This window comes from Nannospalax galili, unplaced genomic scaffold (assembly GCF_000622305.1).
Source record: "Nannospalax galili isolate Female #2095 unplaced genomic scaffold, S.galili_v1.0 scaffold735, whole genome shotgun sequence".
Classification (NCBI taxonomy): domain Eukaryota; kingdom Metazoa; phylum Chordata; class Mammalia; order Rodentia; family Spalacidae; genus Nannospalax; species Nannospalax galili.
The window spans coordinates 745,538-764,125 of NW_008337053.1; the positions used below are offsets into that span (position 1 = coordinate 745,538).

The 18,588-nt window shown below is 39.7% G+C and overlaps 1 protein-coding gene across 3 annotated transcripts in view; it reads right to left on the reverse strand.

Annotated features, from left to right (window-relative positions):
* Window positions 1-94: 94 nt before the first annotated feature.
* The window catches only part of Secisbp2l (SECIS binding protein 2 like), a 54,087-nt gene continuing 35,593 nt past the window's right edge, over window positions 95-18,588 (reverse strand). For 2 of the 3 annotated variants that reach the window (XM_029562943.1, XM_029562944.1), the window contains 5 exons: window positions 17,293-17,455; window positions 14,180-14,400; window positions 13,113-13,267; window positions 8,688-8,907; window positions 95-3,382 (listed from right to left, as the gene is read on the reverse strand). In XM_029562943.1, the coding sequence (XP_029418803.1) occupies window positions 2,709-3,382; window positions 8,688-8,907; window positions 13,113-13,267; window positions 14,180-14,400; window positions 17,293-17,455 (1,433 nt within the window). In that variant the 3' untranslated portion in view covers window positions 95-2,708. The remainder of the gene's footprint in view (window positions 3,383-8,687; window positions 8,908-13,112; window positions 13,268-14,179; window positions 14,401-17,292; window positions 17,456-18,588) is intronic. The other variant, XM_008831786.3, reaches the window with a different exon arrangement.

The following is an 18,588-nucleotide window of genomic DNA, read 5'->3' on the forward strand; positions in this document are numbered from 1 at the left end:
TTACGTGAATTCCTTTTGACTAATTCTTCTCTAAATACTGGAAGCATATAAAATACCATCTCTTCAAAAATGACCTCCAGTCAAAGCCTGTAAAAACTTTTCAATGTATAACACATTTATTTTTCCATGTTTAGTCAAAAGAAATTATATTACATCATTTACAAACATTTAAACCAAAGTTACGCTATTATGAACCTTTGTCTTTGAGGAGTAATCTTCACAGCAAACAAACCTACGAAAGAAAACTAACTTGGAGAGTGTAGTTTATACTGTAATTCACATACTCATGTACTGGAATAGAAATCTAACATTAATTATTGCCAGTAATACTACTTCTACATACTAAGGAAAAAAAATCAGTTTATACTTCTTGTGCTGATGTACTCTTACCATCTGATTTCCTTCTAAGTCTCCAATGAGTAAACCTCCCCTACTTCCAAAAATAACGTTTTCCTGATCCTCATACATCCTCTAAAGCCTGTAACTCAATACACACAAATCCCAAAGTTTATCCAAAGGAAACAAGTTGTAAAGATATCATTGATACACATGGAAATAAACTCAGTGTGGTAGCACATCCTTTGAGAAATCTTGGGCTGTCCTCAAGTAGTAACAAGTTTCATATAAAACAGGCTGTGGTCCCTTGGATGTGTCAGAAGCAGCCCTGCCTGTGGAGAGAGCACAGGTGGAACTTCTGAAGTCTGTAGCAAAATTACGTCACTGGTGTTCAAGATTTCCTTAAGTTCTCTTTTAGTATAAAATTTCAAAAATCTACAATGATGATTCATGTCCAGAAAAGAAATAAAATATAAGAAACTTTTGAAAAGCCAGGCCTCAAGATCAAGAGCTATCTGAATCACTGACATCAAGCAAGAAATAATATCATAAAAATGTGAAAAGTTTGAAAATTCACTTTCAAAACTGTCAGTAGTTCAAAACCTCTATCATTTCCTTAAATTCACATTTCCAAATATACAGATAGTAAGAATCTGCCATGTGTCAATCCATGATTACCACTTTAGAGGCTTCATTCCTTATGTGCCAATTTTTAGTACCAGGTAATTAGTGCCTAAAGTCTGTACTGGACAGCAGCTTAGACTGGACAGTACACTACTGTCCCTTTTAGCACACTAATAAAGTTGACAGTCTGACATGTTTTATAGAGCAACGCTCCTAAACTTTCACAATTTCACAAATACTGTATCAGAAACCAAAAATCTAACCCCTCCAGTAATTAAATGCCAGCAGCATAAAACCTTAAGACCATCATGGTACTCCCAATTACGTAAGTCAAGCATTTTTCTCGGTGTTTTCTTCTGCCCCTCCCAGGCAGAGTCCTTCCTCACATAACCGGGGTGAGGAAAGTGCCCCTCCCTCCTTGCTTCTGTGTCCGTTTGTTGGGGCTTGTAGGTAGAAAGCTCACATGTCCATCTGTGCGCTAGTAGCTGGGGATGGAGGGAGGAGAGTAAACAAAAAAAGATGGATGAGAGAGCCTACCGAAGTCTGGCGGCTGGCCAGCGAATACAACAGGTCATTAGGTTACAATTCTCCCAAGCAAATACACACATTCCTAGACAAGGGCAGACATAATCAAGTGAATAAAAAACTAATTTCTGCATATACTTGTATACTCTAAATCACTTAAAGGTTCAGCATAATAGAACAACTTTCTCTTCCCTTCTAAAACTTCTAGCTTTACCTAGACACATTACAGGTTATATAAAATTCCTTTCCCTGACTTCCTGTAACTGTGGTTGTTGCTATGAGGAAGGTGTGGAAATGTCTTCATAAAAGATGAAATGACTTGCAATGAGAACTTATTTGAATACTCAAACAGATCCAGATCTCAAATCAAGAGGGTTCAAAACCAGAAGCAGAACACAGCACAACAGCTTTGCTTCTGGGTGGTTCACAGGTAAGTGCTGCAGTTACACAAACCTGTACATGATTCACCTGTCAGAGTTTGCCTAACTCTACATAAATATGTACAAGAGCATTCCTGAGGTAAGAAACAAACAGGGCAGAACCTGGAGGTCCCATCACAGGCACCCATTTGCTCTTACAGACATCTATCGCTTTCCATAAATGAGGCCAGCCAGCTCTAATGTAATGGGGCGATGCTCCAGCGCTTGCCCAAGTTCTGCAGGCTGCCCATCCCAGCTCTCACGGACGACGATGGTCAGTGACTTCCCAAACAAGCACTTGTGGGCCAAATAAAAGCTGCATCCATTTTAAACACACACCTGTGACCTGCCACTCACCACCTGCTTGTCTCTGAGCCTGCTCGTCTCTGAGCCCACTTCAGCTTTTTAAAGGAGCCTGAGTAACTTCTCCATCAGACACATTAGTGTAGAGAAGACTGGAGCAAATACTTGGACCTGCTTTCACCCTTACAACTTTGCTCTTTAATTTGTAAAATAACCTTACATAGCATTTTAAATTCATTCTCTTTAGAACTTGGTCTTCTTTAGTTTTCATTACAAAGTAAGTTGAAACAAATCTGAATTTTCTACACAATTTTTATAAAGAGACTTAGATACTAATTAAAGGCAAAGTTGGAGATCGTAACAAAATAGGTAAAAGCTACAAAAATTTTGTTGAGAATTTAAAACACAGTAAGTACTGGACAGTGGCAAAAGTTGAGATGAAGCATCAAGTAGAGGCCGCAACCTTGACAAGCTGGAGACAAGCAGCTGGTGTGTCCTGAGCTACATACTTTGGGGAGGAGAATCAGCATCAGAGGGCTCTTTGTTTTCGGGGCTACCGGGCTTTGGCTGCTCAGGACTGGCTTGCGGGTCAGGAGTCCAGGTCTCATTGTCGACCCCTGGCTCCGGCCCCTCAGGAGTTTCTGCTTCCTCTTCCCCACTCTGTTCTACACTGTCTTCTTCAGAACCATTAAGGGTTTTTCCAAGCTGAAGGGTTTCCATAGTCCTCTGGGTCTCTGAGACCCAGGACTCAATTCTACTATTGAGCTGAACTTCTACAGATATGGGTTCATGGGTATAATCTTCCTCCTCTTCCTCCTCCTCATCATCCTCTTCTTCAAGCATGCCAGGTACGAGAGTGCTGGTGGTGCTGGTGATGGAGGAATTCAAAAGATCTCGGCAGCTGCCATCCAAAGAGCCGGTCTCTGTGCTCTGCTGGGAGGCCCACTCCAGGTCATCCGGCTTCACTTCGTCCTTATCACTTGTGGATTTCCCCTGGTTCACAGCTGAGGTGGTGCTGCCTGCCGCCACCAGTGGCGGTTGCTTACCAACAGGGGTTGTGTCAAATGCAAGTTCACCCGGCTTTTCAGAAGTACTGTGCGTACAGGAACCTTCCCTCTCATTTTCTGATACTTCCAAGCCATCTGAAGTCTCCACCATGCTTCTCCAATTTGTTTCTACAAACAGCAAGCACATTTTAAGAACCTGAACAGTATTTCAGAATCACAGAACTTTAAAGCCCCCAAGGTGCAAGAACAAAATATAGAAATCTGTTGACTCAGCAACTGAATGAAAAATTAATAATTTAGTATGTTCTACCACCAGCTTAAATGTTATCAAGAGAAAACAATTCTCAAAAAAGTGCATTCAAAATAAAAAGGAGGAGGAGATAAAATATATTATGTATCAGAAAGTGAAAAATCTTGGGGCTGGAGAGATGGTTTAGTGGTTAAGAGCACTGGTTGCTCTTCCAGAGGACCTCGGTTCGATTCTCAGAACCCACAAGGCAGCTAACAACCATCTGTAACTCCAGTTCCAGGGGATCCATCACCCTCTTGTGACCTCTGAGGGGACTTTATGAGACAGGTGCACTTACATACATGCAGGCAATACACTCACTCATACATATTAAAAAAATGTATTTTTAAAAGAAAGTGGAAAATCTTCAACAGGATCTACTAATGTTCATATACAAAATCCATTTACTCATAAAAATCAATGAACTGTCTAGTTTGTGTGTGTGCACAGCCTAGGGGCTCACCAACTTCAAAGACCCAAGATGGCCAGCAAAACAGTTCTGGTCGCCTGTGTTTATACCAGCACATTACATGGGTTTTAGGTCATAAGTTCCACTTATAAGCAATAAATCTAACTATTCATTTTTAGCATCAGTGAAAATTTGGTTTATTACATATATATATAGAGAGAAAGAGCTTGGCTTACACAGTGGTTTTGAAAAGCTAAAAAATGTGTTACATAACACAGTGATGATAAAATCATTTTTAATGATGGAAAATGAGTTTTAAAAAAAGAAAAAAAAAAATACCAGGAATGAGAGGATGAAGTACCACTCCCCAAATCCTCTCTTTTTTTATTTTTAGAATAAAAATATCTAATTACCTTATAGAAATTTGTATTTTACATGTGTAATGTTCTTTTAAAAATATTTTACTTATTATTTTTATGTTATATGTATGAATGTATTGCCTGCATGTATGTAAGTGCACCCATGTCCTGCAGTGCCCTCGGAGGTCAGAAGAGGGTGTCAGAACTGGAGTTCTGGACAGTTGTTAGCTACCCTGTGGGTGCTTGGAATCGAACCCGGGTCTTCTGCAAGAGCAACCAGTGCTCTTAACTGCTGAGCCATCATTTCAGCCCCCAGGTATAATATTTTTCTTGGAAACCTACTGAGCCTGATTATTTCACGTGGACTATAAACATTGATGCAGACTATATTTGGAGCACTTCAGGTCAGGACACATAGTTTATACAGGAAAAAAAACAAACAAAAGGCAAAGTGAAACAAAACCAGCCTCGTCCTTGCCTGTGGCTACGTCAGTACAGGACAGGCCTCCCGGCTCTCACCTCAGGAAACAGTCCTGGGGTGCATTCTCCCTTCCAGTTAATGACACCAACATTCACAGGGTAGGGGAAGGGCACGGCACGCAGTCGGCCATCTTCCTCTGATGGTTCTCCTTTCTATGCATTTCATTCTACTGACTCATCATCTCATGTCACTTCTAGCTCAAAACCTACTATACTGGGTCAATACTGCCATAACTCAGGTCTTTTATGTCACTGTACATTTACTGGTTCCTAACTCATTTTGCCAGCTGGCTTTATCACTGTCCAACTGGTTTTTGGTGATGCTAAAACAAGATTCAAATTCCATAGATGGAAGCCTTTCATGATCTGACCCTGACTTACCTGTCCTCCATTTCATCCTGCCAGTGGCCACACGAGCATTGCTAAGCTCTCACCATCCCTGGGCACAGTGTGAGCTCTGTCTTAGCACACACTGCTCATTCCCTGTAGGCTGCTTTCCTCCTTTATACTTAAGACTCCTACCCATCCTCAATGGCCACTCAAATGCCAGCTCCTTCAGAAGTCTTTCCTGACTTTTCTAGAAGACGTAGTCACTAGCCTGAACTCCCACAGCAATTTTCACACAACAGTTTAAAAGCACTTACTTTGTTTGCTGTTCCACCCCTCCTGGATTCCACTCATCTGTGTCCCTATGGCTGCCACACAGTAAATAAAAAAATTTTTAAAGCTATTAAGGGCTGGAGAAATGGCTCAGAGGGCAAAGGCACTTGCTGCACAAGCCTGGTAAACTGAGTTCCTTCCCCTAAACCCACATAAAAAGGGAAGGAGAGAATCAACTCCATGAAGTTGTCCTCTAAACTCCACAGGCATGCTGTGGCACACACGTGCCACCACAAGTACATGTGCACACATTCACATGCATATATACATGTACAAGTGGACACATACAGAATAATAATTTTTTAATAATAATAAAAGCTATATGAAAATTATTTCACACATTTAATTATAAAAAAGCTTTAGAGCAAAGTTTACATTTTGTTTTGACAATCTTTTCATAAAGAGAGGTCCAGTGTTTAATTATACATCAGTTTCTTAAAAACCAAGGCCTCCCTCCTTGAACACCATAAGAAAAAGCCCAAGATGATCTAAAGAGCAAAATGCACCACACCTGTGACCCACCACTAAATAAATAATAGACCTGTGACATTTGCTTTGCATTGCCTGTGATTCTAGTCAGAAAGAAGTGCAGACTGAAAATAGCACTGGTGTTTAATGCGCAGTGTCCCTTACCACAGCCTGCACTGGAGGTTCCGAGCCTCACTTCTGCAATAGTTTGAACTAGTTTTTATTTCTCCGACCTTTTCACTGTAGTGTCTTAGTTACTTTTCTCACTGCTATGATTAAAAACACTGAACAATGGTGCTTGATCTCAGAGCCTTTTAAAGAATTTTTTAAATTTTATGTGTATGAATGTATTGCCTACATGCATGTGAGTGCACCCGTGTCGTGCAATGCTGCGGAGATCAGAAGAGGGCTTCGGATTCCCCTGGAACTGGAGTTAAGGACAGTTCATAGCCGCCATGTGGGTGCTGGGAATCGAACCCGGGTCCTCTGCAAGAGCAGTCAGTGCTCTTAACCACTGAGCCATCTCTCCAGCCCCTCTTTTGGTCTTTTTGAGACAGGGTCTCCTTGCAGCCCCAGTTGGCCTAGAACTCGCTATGTAGACCAGGCTGGCCTCAAACTCAAGAGATTTGCCTTCCTCTGCCTCCCAGTGCTGGGATCAAAGACGTGCACCACCACAGCCAGCTCTAATATTTTTCCTCAGATATGCCCATATGAAGATCATTTATCACTCTACCATTTGCCTAAACCAATACATATTTATGGATTAATCTTGCAGTCCACTTTTGAAATTTAGCATTTCACATACACAGAGTAAACCCTACCTACAGATGTAGCACTTTATTTTCTTTACGTTCAACAAGCTATCATTCCAGCAATACAAACATGTTTACTTCTAGGCAGTAACACTTGCCTATGACCAATATTTTCTTTTTCATTTTTGAGACAGGATTTCACTATGTGGCTCTGGCTGGGCCTGGAACTCCCTATGTAGACCAGACTGGCCTTGATCTCACAAAGATCTGCCTGCCTCTGCCTCTTGAGTGCTAGGATTTAAAGTGTTTGCTACCATGTTCATAACCAATAGTTACTTTAAAATCACGTATTTATTTGACTTTATGTGTATGTGCCTGAGTGTATGTATGTGCATTACATGCATGTAAGAGCTGAGGAAGGTCAGAGGAGGGCTTCAGAGCCTCTGAAACCCGAGTTACAGGTGGTTGTGAGCTGCCATGTTGGTGCCGGGAACCAAGCCTGGATCTTTTATAAGAGCAGTCGCCCTTCTACCACTGAGCCTTCTCTCCAGCCGCAATGACAAATAATAATTTCTCAAAGGCAGACAACTTCTTAAAGGTCTGTAGCTTTATCAAAAAGCATTACAAATTCTTCAACACAAACACAGACAAGGAAGCCAGGAAAAAGAGTTTCTTACAGTTTAAATTTTAGGAGGCAACAAGCTATTTGATAAATTCCCTGATAAGATTAAAATGAAAAAAAAAAAAAAAAAAGGAGCCAAAACAGGAGGTTGCTGTATGTGACAGTTAATATTGCAACTTGACAGGATCCGTAATCCTCTGAGCTCATCTGTGAAGGATTACCTAGATTAGACTGACTGAAGAGGGAAGACCCACCCTGACTGTGGTGGCATCATTCCACAGGCTGGAGTCCTGTACTAAATGAAAAGGAGAAAGCTAGCTGAGCCAGCATTCATCCCCCTCATCCTGACTGTGGTGCGATGTGACCAGCCACCTAATAATACTCCTGCTGCCATGACCTCCCCTCCACGATGGACTATGTCCCTTGAATTGTAAGCCAAAGTAAATCTTTCCTCCCTTAAGTTGCTTCTTGTTCAGTGTTTTTATCATAGGAACAAGAAAAATAACTACGACACTACACTAAAAAAGATGGGAAATATAAGTCAGTTCAAACTATTGCAGAAACCTCGGAACCTCCAGTGCAGGCTGTGGTAAGGGATGCTGCGCATTAAACACCAGTGCTATTTTTAGTCTGCACTTCTTTCTGACTAGAATCACATGCAATGCAAAGCAAATGTCACAGGTCTATTATTTATTTAGTGGTGGGTCACAGGTGTGGTGCATTTTGTTCTTTAGATCATCTTGGGCTTTTTCTTAAAGTTTTTGGAATTGTGATTGAATTCCATAGTCTTAAAGACGGTCTCAGTCTCACATACTCCATTTAAAAAAAATATTTTGTTATTTTGATTTTATGTGCATGAGTGCATTGCCTGCATGTGTGTAAGTGCACCTGTGTAGTACAATGCCTGAGGAGGTAAGACAAGGGTGTTGGACCCCCTGGAACTGGAGTTACAGGACAGTTGTTAGCTGCCATGTGGGCACTGGGAATTGAACCTGGGGCCTCTGCAAGTGCAGCTAGTGCTCTTAACTACTGAGCCAGCTCTCTAGCTCCCAAAAATATTCTATTTTTTTAATGTCCATGTTTAAATGAATTTTTAAGCCAAAATTTTAGTAAAACTTGGATAATCAGAATAAGGGTATGTGGGCTGGGGATATGGCTCAGTTGGTAGAGTATTTACTTAGTATGCATGAAGCCTTGGGAAGAATCCTCAGCACCACACACCTGTAACCTCAGCACTTGGGAATGTAAGGCAGGAGGCTCAGAAGTTCAAGGTCATCTTCACCTACACAGTGAGTTCAAGGCCAGTCTGGGATACATGAGACTCTGTCTCAACAACAACAAAAAGAAAAACAAGCAAGAAGTAGAACAGAAAGTTATGTACAAACTGATATTAATGACGAATTACTTCATTTCAAAGAGTATGCAGTAACTTACCATACTCCTTTTCGTTTACTTCAGAGATGGGCTCGGAAATCACACTGCAGAAAGAAATGGCACTTGCTGCAGAGGGGTTCCGAGAGTGCCCCATATGATGTGGCACCTTCTTCACATTCTTCAAGGCTTCCTCCGCTTGCTCTTGCTCCATTGCCGCAACCATATCCTTATATGCTTTCCTGGCTTCCTCGGTGAGTTCTACTAACTTATTAAATAGGTTCTAAAAAGACAGAGAGTCTGCTGTGATTAGTCAAATTTTTTACTATACTTCTTGTATTTTCAGTCTGGATGAAATCCAAACAGTATGGCAACCACAGAATCTTAAAAAACAACAAAAAGCAACAACAAAAAAACCCAACACTTAATGTATATAGTTGCTCTATTTAATTTTTCTAAGTTTGAGGCAATTTCTTGACTCTAACTCTAGCCTCTAAATGTGCTACATTAAAGGTTCAACAAATGACTCTACTCTCGTCTGGCACCACAGAGAATTAACAACTGGAACAGCAACTCCCCTCATGCAGAAACTTGTACATGACAGGAGAAGACAGGAGTCAGTTATAGCTGAAGGCCTAGCACCTTAAATGCCTTAGAGGAAAAAAATCTTGTGTCTTTTAGGAGACACTGATCTAACTTAGTGCATTACCGTGGAATTCAATAAGGAAGATTTCATCTGATCAGGACTTGAACAGGTGTAGCTGAGAGGTCAAGAGGGCAGTGAAAAGAGCTGTTTAAATTAGCCCAGCATGCAGAACCATGAATAAAGGTAGATACAAGAAGCACACAAGGCTGGCATGGGGGCAGTGACACATCATACTTGGATTAGAATGAGTGAATGAGCACATGTTCATTTAAGGATGCAGCTGTAATGGTCACATGTTGGGAAGAACTGGAAAAAAGGCTAAAAATGAAGTCAGTGAGATATAGATATAAGGCCTTCAAGATGATGAAAATATGGCAAGTAATAGGCAAGTATAATTACTGGGCCAAAGGCAAATTATAAAAAGAGAACACAGAGCATGGACATAGAGTAGAGCTAATTAACCAAACTTCCTCCGTCAGTGAAACAGAAGTCAGCATGAATGAAGCAAGCACTGCAGTGGAATGGAGTGTGCACAGGACATACTTGTATTTAATAAATGGCCATATTTGCACAGCATTAAAGCTGTACCTCAATGGCTCTATCTAAGGTTGTCCTCAGCCATCAGAGAAGACCAGCATATGACAAGCTAGTGGCTCCTAGGAGTTCCCAGGTCATAATTCCAAAACCTCAGCTCCTAAAAAATGTGTTAACAACATAACAAAACATACAGCATAGAGAATTTCAACTGGTAAACATGGCGCAACATAAAAACATGCTTAATTTTATACATAAAATTGTGTTTTCAGACAATGAGGGAAGTATAGCACAGTTTCTTTTATTCTGAACGAGGCAAGTGACATTTATGTGCAAATTTTCACAAGGTGGAATAGTAAAAAGAGCCCCATTGTTATTGAACCTAGCCCTCCACACTGACCTGAAGAAAGAAATGCTTTTTATCCAGGGGTAGCTCAGTGTGTAAAGGACCAAAGCAATAAGTGCTGCTGCTAACTGTGCATGAGCATGAGTCCTCAGTGGGTGAGGACTAACATCAATCATGTTAGTATCAAATGTGTGTAGGATTTGCTTTTTATAGAGGAAGGATGGTTAAAAGCAACCCCGCTGTGTTACATACAATGACAAACTCTCCTGTTATGTTTAAAAAATCATGCATTTAAATAAAATCAGTAAAAGGAAAATAGGCATGTAGATATGATTTTGGTATTAACATTGATGTTATGATACAAATAAAACAGAAGTTGTTAGAAATAAAAGTATGGAAGAGAAGGGAAGAGAAGAAAATATTGAAGAGAGAAGCCAGGACCAGAGGATAAAGGGCTTGAATATGAGGACAGAGATGGGAAGTTGAATTCAAAGGTTAACATTAGCAGATGATAACAACTTAGGTCACTACCACATCAATACAGCTGTATTTAACAATACATATTTTTAAAATTTCCATTTAAGAGTATATTTTCTTTTTTTATTTTTAAAGTGTTTTATTTATTATTTCTATTTTATATGTATGAGTGTATTGCCTGCAGGTATGTAAGTGCACCTACGTTGTGCAAAGGCTGCAGAGGCCAGAAAAGGGCGTCGGATCCCTTGGAACTGGAGTTACGGACAGATGTTAGCTGCCACGTGGGTGTTGGGTATTGAATCCAGGTCTTCTGGAAGAACAGCAAGTGTTCTTAGCTGCTGAGCCATCGCTCCAGCCCCGAGTATATTTTCATTTTAAATAAAATTTATTGACCTCAATATAGTAGAGGGCAAGTGAAATTGATATGTAAATGAAGTTGGCAAATATTTTATAATATCACAATAAGAAATACATAATTCATGAAGAAAGCAATACAACTGAAAACAAACATGTCCACATTTCTGGACCGAGTTCATTCCTTTGACTGAAAAAAGAATAATACATTTTTATTAGGTGTCCGTATATGACCCTTCTTTTCCACAGAAGTATTCTTCACCCAATTCTCGCACACAGTTTAACACAGGTGGATGCACACAGAAGCAGATTCATTCAATTAAAGCTTATCACCAGCTGATGCTTAAGTGATGTGAGAGGTCATTCAGGGTTATAAAGACACAGGACCTACCTCCAAAGAATTCCAAGTTAAATGGGAAGAAATAACCTGCAGCAAAGCAGTTTAACAATCTATAACTGAAAAACAAGCTGTTAGTTAGAACACAAATACTATTCTCTTCATGAATTTGTAGTATTTGTGTTCTAACTAACATTAGATTGCAAATCATTTCATGGGTGATGTAAGAGAGGCTGAATGGACAGGAAATGGATGAGAGGATGTAAATGAGGTACCTGGACAGTAAGGGAGATACAGCGTGCTTGGGAAGAGAGGAAACAGTCTATCCATGATATTACAAAGTGCTTTAGCATCAACCTCATTACAAAGTCCTAGGTTGAGACATGGCTCAGCTGGTAGAGTGCTTGTCTAGCATGCATGAGCCCTGGGTTTGATTGCCAGCACCATATGAATTGGGCATGGAGGTGCACACCTGTAATCTACTTGGGTGGTGAAGGTGGAGGGTCAGAAGTTCAAGGTGACTCCTAGAAACATAGTGAGCTAGAAGCCAGTCTGAGTTAGAGACCTTGTCTCAAAACAAAACAAAAAAAATGGTCTTAAACCACCATTAGTTGATTAGCATCACTCTAAATTAATAACCTTCATAAGTTTCTACACCAAGATCTGTATCAGCAGGCTGGCAGAGGTGATGGTACAGTGGGTATGGAATTATTGATTCCTTATACACCAAATATATCCATCAAATAGAGACTGAAGAAATTATTTCATTTTATTTAATATTAGATATCATCAATTGGCAATAAAATAAATTATCAAGAATTGTACAGTTGTGCCCTGAAGGAAAAGATATTTTGTCACAAATAGAAAGTAAAGCCTTTCAACGGGCAGTAGGATTAATGTATACAAATGTTTTTATCACTAAAAAGGAATGTTACACTTAAGAATTTGAACCAATTCTTTGAGTCATTAACTTAGCTAAATGTACTGGCTGGTGTTAACAATGTGCTATTGGGGAGAACGGGAAAGCAAGAGAATTCCTCCCAAATTAGTGTGCACACGTGAGTATGTGATGTGTATGTATGTGGGGAATGAGGGGATATGTGTGTAGTGGGGTGTGTATATGTTTGCCTGTGTGGTGTATGGGGGTGGGGGTGGTGTTTATATATATATATATATATGGCATATGTGTGTAGTGGGTGTGTGTGTGTGTGTGTAGTATGTGGTATGTGGGTGTGTGGTATAGTATATGTGTGTTTATGTGTGTATGAGTTTGGTGTATGTATTGGTGTATGTGGTATATGTGTATGTTTATAGTATGTGTGGTCTGTGTGGTAATTGTGTATGCTTATGATATGTGTGATGTGTGTGATTTTTGTGGGGGGATGTAGTATGGTATGTGTGTCATGTGTATGTGTGTATGCTTATGTATATGTGGTGTGTGTACATTTATGATGTGGAGTATGGTGTGTCTGGTGTATGTGAGTTTGATTATGTGTGCTTATGTGTATGTATGTGTGTAGGTATAGGCTAGAGGTCAACGGCAGGTGTTGTTCCTCAGGAGCTGTCTACCTTATTTTCTGGGACAGAGTCTCTCCAAGGTCTGGTAGGCTGGCTGGGCAGCAGGCCCTGGGGACCCATCTGTCTGTGACTTCCCAGCACTGTGATTACACGTGCACACCACCATGCCCAGCTTTTCACCTGGGTTTGGGAATCAAAATGAAGCTCCTCATGCTTGTATTCACAGGCACTTTATTGACTGAGCTATCTTCCCAGCCTTATCTCCTAAATTCTTACCTCAGCACCAAAATAGTTGAAGATTCCCACTACACTAACAGGAACCAGCTTGTTCACACAGCGTCCTAGAGCTTTTCTTCCAAGGGCAAACACAAAAGGAATTTCTTGTTCCCGGGCCATAGCTATAACATTATAGAGAGCCTCATCCAAGCCACCTGAGAAAAATCAATACATGTAGATGTTTCCATTTAGTTACTTCCTAACAGAGCTAATCTAGCTAAAATGCAGACCACTGCAGCACAGAACTGGCATACCTGAATTTATATTACACACACATATTATATTACAGTATGTAACTTTCTTTTTCATCAATCAAATTCCATATCCCTTGAAACCCAGTAGCTTTGTTCCTCCACAGGAATTAGCAAAGCAGGGATACATTTCAATCTAACATTTATTATGAAGAAATTACCTGAACTTGTTAACAGTAGCTAACTCTTTTTTCACAATCTTGAAGCTGAAGTAGTGACTGGTCCCAACACAGTGAGGCAGATGAGTGCACCTGTTTGCTGTGTTAACCTCATATGGCTGTCTAAGGGTGCTGCCCAACCCCATCTGTCTCCTCTAATCCTCATCAAGTGGCTCCATCACCATCAATGGCAAACAAGGCTGCATGGCACACAGTGCATTTGTGGCTGGCTTACCCAAGGGCCTCTGTGTCACTGCTGGCTCCTGAGAAACAGATCTCTACCCTAAGTAGAAGCTGTGGCCTTTATGTTTTTTCTATTTTTTTTTTCAAGGTGGAGGAGATCATCAGAGGAAGGTTACATGAAGTTTTAAAAGCAGGATAACACACCCTGACAAGTTCCTAGTGTGATTACACCAAGGAGACACCCAGTGGGCCTGATGGAAGCCCTCTGCCAGGTCTACACACAAGAATTTCCTTTAGAATCCAGTCTTAATCATCTTAATTTTGGGTACTGAAGGATTTCATTTCCCTTTCTCATGTTCAACATTTTGTTTTATAACTATCTAGTACAGAGAGGATAACTTCCACTTTAAAAAAGTAAATACCTTACAATGATAACAGTGAATGGCAAACCATCTCTAAAGCGAAGAGTACATACCTTTTGACTGTATTTTTTCACAATTTGGGGAAATGATGACACACTTGATCTTGTTTGACTTCATGTGCTTGGTGACCTCCCTCAGTCCCATGACCAAGCGCCGTCTGGCTTTGGCTCTCACAGGGTCCTTTTGGTAGGTGCGCTCCTGGAAACTGACAAGCTCTTGGAGAAGAACGGTCACACATTCATCAATTTCTTTAGAAAGAACCTGATTACAATATCTGTAAAGGATGCAAAAGACAAGGAATGCCTTCTGAATTTATTTTCCTATAATTTTAAAATCAAATTAGGGAAATGTTTGAGAGAGAATGCATTCAACAAAATGTTTCAATGAAATGTCTCTAAGACTTCTGAACATTTCCATTAGAAAAAGGACCTTTGCCTGTGAATGTCAACAATGAGCTTTCAAAGATACGCTACCTCAGGGTACACCTACTGAACTCTCAATTTCTAAAGACATAAATCTGGAGAGATAGCTCAGTGCTTAAGAGCACTTGCTATTCTTCCAGAGGACCCAAGTTTGATTCCCAGCACCCACGTGGCAGCTAACAACCTTTTGTAACTCCAGTTCTGGGGATCTAACACACTCTTCTGGCCTCTGTGGGCACTGCATACACGTGGTAAACATGCAGGCAATATACTCAAACACATTTAAAAAATTAAAATAATAAATAAAATATTCAAAGACATAAATTAAGGTCAGTTTGGTAAAAGAAACATTTTTTAAAAGGATATAAAATTATGTTCATTCTGAAAAATATAAAAACGCTTGTAGTAAGAAAGATAGATAACTTTTCTCAGAATATCCTAATAACAGACAGGCATCCTCTAACACTGTTAATGACATTATAAACTGCTGCAGCCATCACACAAGTCAAAACTGCCACAGGACTCAGCTAGACTGCTCCTGTGTACAAACCCAAAGAACCCTAAGCTAGTATCTCAAGGGATATGTATGTACCCATGTTCATTGCTGCTAAGAAGTGGAACCAGTCTAGATGTCCATCAACAGATGAATGGATAAAGGAAATTGATGAATACATATAATGGAACTGTATTTTACTGCAAAGAAAAATAAAATCGTGACATTTGTAAGATAATGATTGTAACTAGAAATTAAGTGAAATAAGCCAGACAGATAAATACTGCATGTTTTTTTTCATATGCAGAATATAGATTTAAATTTGTATGTGTGTGCATGTGCACACGTGTGTGGCATGTGAGTACACACAAGAGTCATGAAAGTAGAAAAGGGATCTTGTAAAGACAGGACTAGATCTTAAGGGAGAGGGATGAGGGGGAAAGAGATTAAGGAACACAAGTTATATAAAGGGGAAGGGAGGGTTTTTGAAAAGGGAAGCAGCATGAAAAGGACAGTGCAGGAAGAGGGAGAAGAGGGGCATGAATAAGCACAATGTGTGAAAATGCCACAGTGAAACCCTTCCCTTTGTGTGCTAACTGGAAAAAGAAAAACAGGACTGTGGGCAGCACTCTTATTACCACACGGCCTGCTGATCCTGGCAGTGTGCTCAATAAATCTGTTTTCTTCTTGAAAGAGGAGGAAAAAGGGATTGTAGAACATCCTAAGAACTCTGAAACAAACAATAAAAACACTCATCCTCTCAGCTTGGATAAGCCTTAGCCATGAAAAGCATCTCTCAACCATAAAAATACATTGGGTAGGATGGCCCCAATGGCCCTTTCAGTTCTTAAAATCTTTGGTTATGGAGGATGAACTCAACAGTGAAACTGAGACAAAACTAGAAAGTCACAGGCTTTTATATCAAACAAAGCAACTGAGTGAGGATGTCAGATCATGTATGGCTGTGATGTGTTGACGAGGAAAACAAAGGAAGTGTGAGGTCACTACTGCACTTAACTCCAACAGGAAGTCATCAGGTGTGCTTTTATACACCTTCCACCTTTTCTGATTCTCATTACTCACTTCTACTGGAAGCAGGTATTTATCAAGAACAATTCCAGAACATCTATGTCATCTAGTAAAAACTAAGCAAGAAACTGTCTGTTACACAGGGAAAACCTTGGCCTGAAAAAAATGTATTGAGAATTTTATGTTTTATGTGAAAAATCTTTAAACAAGTATGACACGATTTTAGAAGACAGAAATGGGTAGATTGAGGGAAGATTAACTGTCCTAAAATACTCAAAATTAAAGAACGGGCTATCAAAACTACAATTTTCTTCACTCTTTCAAGCTGTTCACTTCATGCATGTGTAACATTTTATTTCTGCACTGCTGCATTTGCTCCACATCTGTTGTTTGACATTTAATCAACTTCTCAAAGCGCGGAGAGAAGTATTTGTTCAAAAACAACAGAAACAAGGGAAAGGAACAGAACCAAACAATGATGGTTCAGACTCTCACAGACTAAACTTTCACAACATGAGTTTCTCATATCATTTTCAATGGTAAACCTACTTCAAGTACACAAATATTAAAGTACTCCATAGCAGTAACTGCTAATTTAAGGTTATTCACAGACAGGGTACCATATTTTGTGATTCTCTAAATATCTTAAAAGCAAACAGCTTGGGTTGAGCATCTATCTCAGTGGTCAGACACTTGATGAGGATGCACAAGGCCCTGGATTCTATTTCTAAGACTACAAAAACAAACATCACCAAACAAAAAGTCACATGGCTTTATGTAATAGATTCAGGGTCTCAGACAAAGAACCCTACTACAGGCTCTTACCTGAGTAACAATGAAGATTTTTAAACTGCCTTTATTACATGCAAAAAACCTTAAATATTTGGAGGGGCAAAACTCATAGTACATAATATTATATATGCACACATACAAAATACACATACATACACACGATATACATAATATACACAGGACATAAGAGAACAAGATTCTAGGACAGAAACTCTGCATGAGAAGAACACATTGACTGTGAAATCCCGTTCCATGGATACTGACAGAGGGACTGCTTTAAAAAAAGCCAGCTGTTAACCAAATTGGAAAGATCTTACAGATCTTTCACATTTCAACTGCACAGCTTAGTAAATAACAATAATGATACTAAATTCAGAACAATGATCAAAATACTTAAATTATTTGACTTCAACACGAGAAAAAAACTTACTCTCGGAACCTTTTGCTATGGATTTTGGTTATTGTCGAAGACGCCATTGGACTGCCTATCCCAGAACTAGCAGGAGAGCCTTGTGACACAGGTGTCATACAGTATGGAGAGTTCTGACTTGCTGGAGAAAGTGAAGCATCACTAGGCATGCTCAGTCCAGTATCTGTGGATATGGGGTGAAGGGAAAGAACTTAGAGACTTCAGAAGCTGTAAAGCTCTACACTGATCCACACAATTTAGAGGACAGTTATCTCCTGGGTCAAACTACAGGAATGAAGTCTTCCTACTATCAATTACAATATACTCAAAAAAAAAAAAAATCAAGCATGGACTAAAAGTTCCAATTATCTCAAGGATCTGAAGCCGAGATCTGTGCCTCTCCATACTTCTACTCATCTCTACTCTGTCACCTACTTCTTAGAAATCTCTTTTTAAAATTATGAAAGGCGCCAGTAATAACAATCCTTTATCATTTATTCCCCGACTCTCCACACCCCACACCTGCAGATTCCCTGACTCTCCATGTCGCACACCTCACACGACCTTCGTTTCTGTGCTAGGGAGCCATATTTTAGATGCCAGCTCTTGACGCTACTGCTTCGTTCAGTTATTGTTTCTTCCCTACATGATGCAACTCAAGAAATACACACATTTGTATATTCAGATCTGTAATTAGCAAAGGTGCACATCAGTCCTGTCTGTCTATTAAGATAATAAACTCACTGACAAGAGTCTTTGCTCACTACATCACTCCTTTATTTCCAACCTCCTTACTTCCACTACATACTAGAATGCATTTGACAGGTATTTGGTAAACACTGGCTGAATGAATGAATGAATGAATACACATAAATACCAAGGGAATCAGATTAAACTGAGAATAAAAGGGAACTCTAACTAACCATGTTCTAGGTTCTGCTTAACCTAAGAGCAAATGAGATCTAACATGTCACAAAATCTTCTGTGTGGGACTAGACGGGACCGATCTACTTGCTGGAATCACACGCTGGCCAAGAACGGAATCTTACTGAGCAACTGGGCTCTGCTTTGCAATTCTCTACTCTTTGTACATATCTATTATTTCCCCAAAAGCAAAAAAGGAAATCAATAAAAATTATTTCATGAAAAATAGCCCTATGAAGAAAAATAACCAGTAAGTAGAGTTTGAGATATGAAAGAAGATAAAATGAAAAGTTATCCTAAAAGTTCCAGAAGTAATTTCATGCACTGGTAAGATCTTAATTTTGAAGAGATACTACAATTATGTATTTAGGTTTCAAAAATGTCAGAGACCTA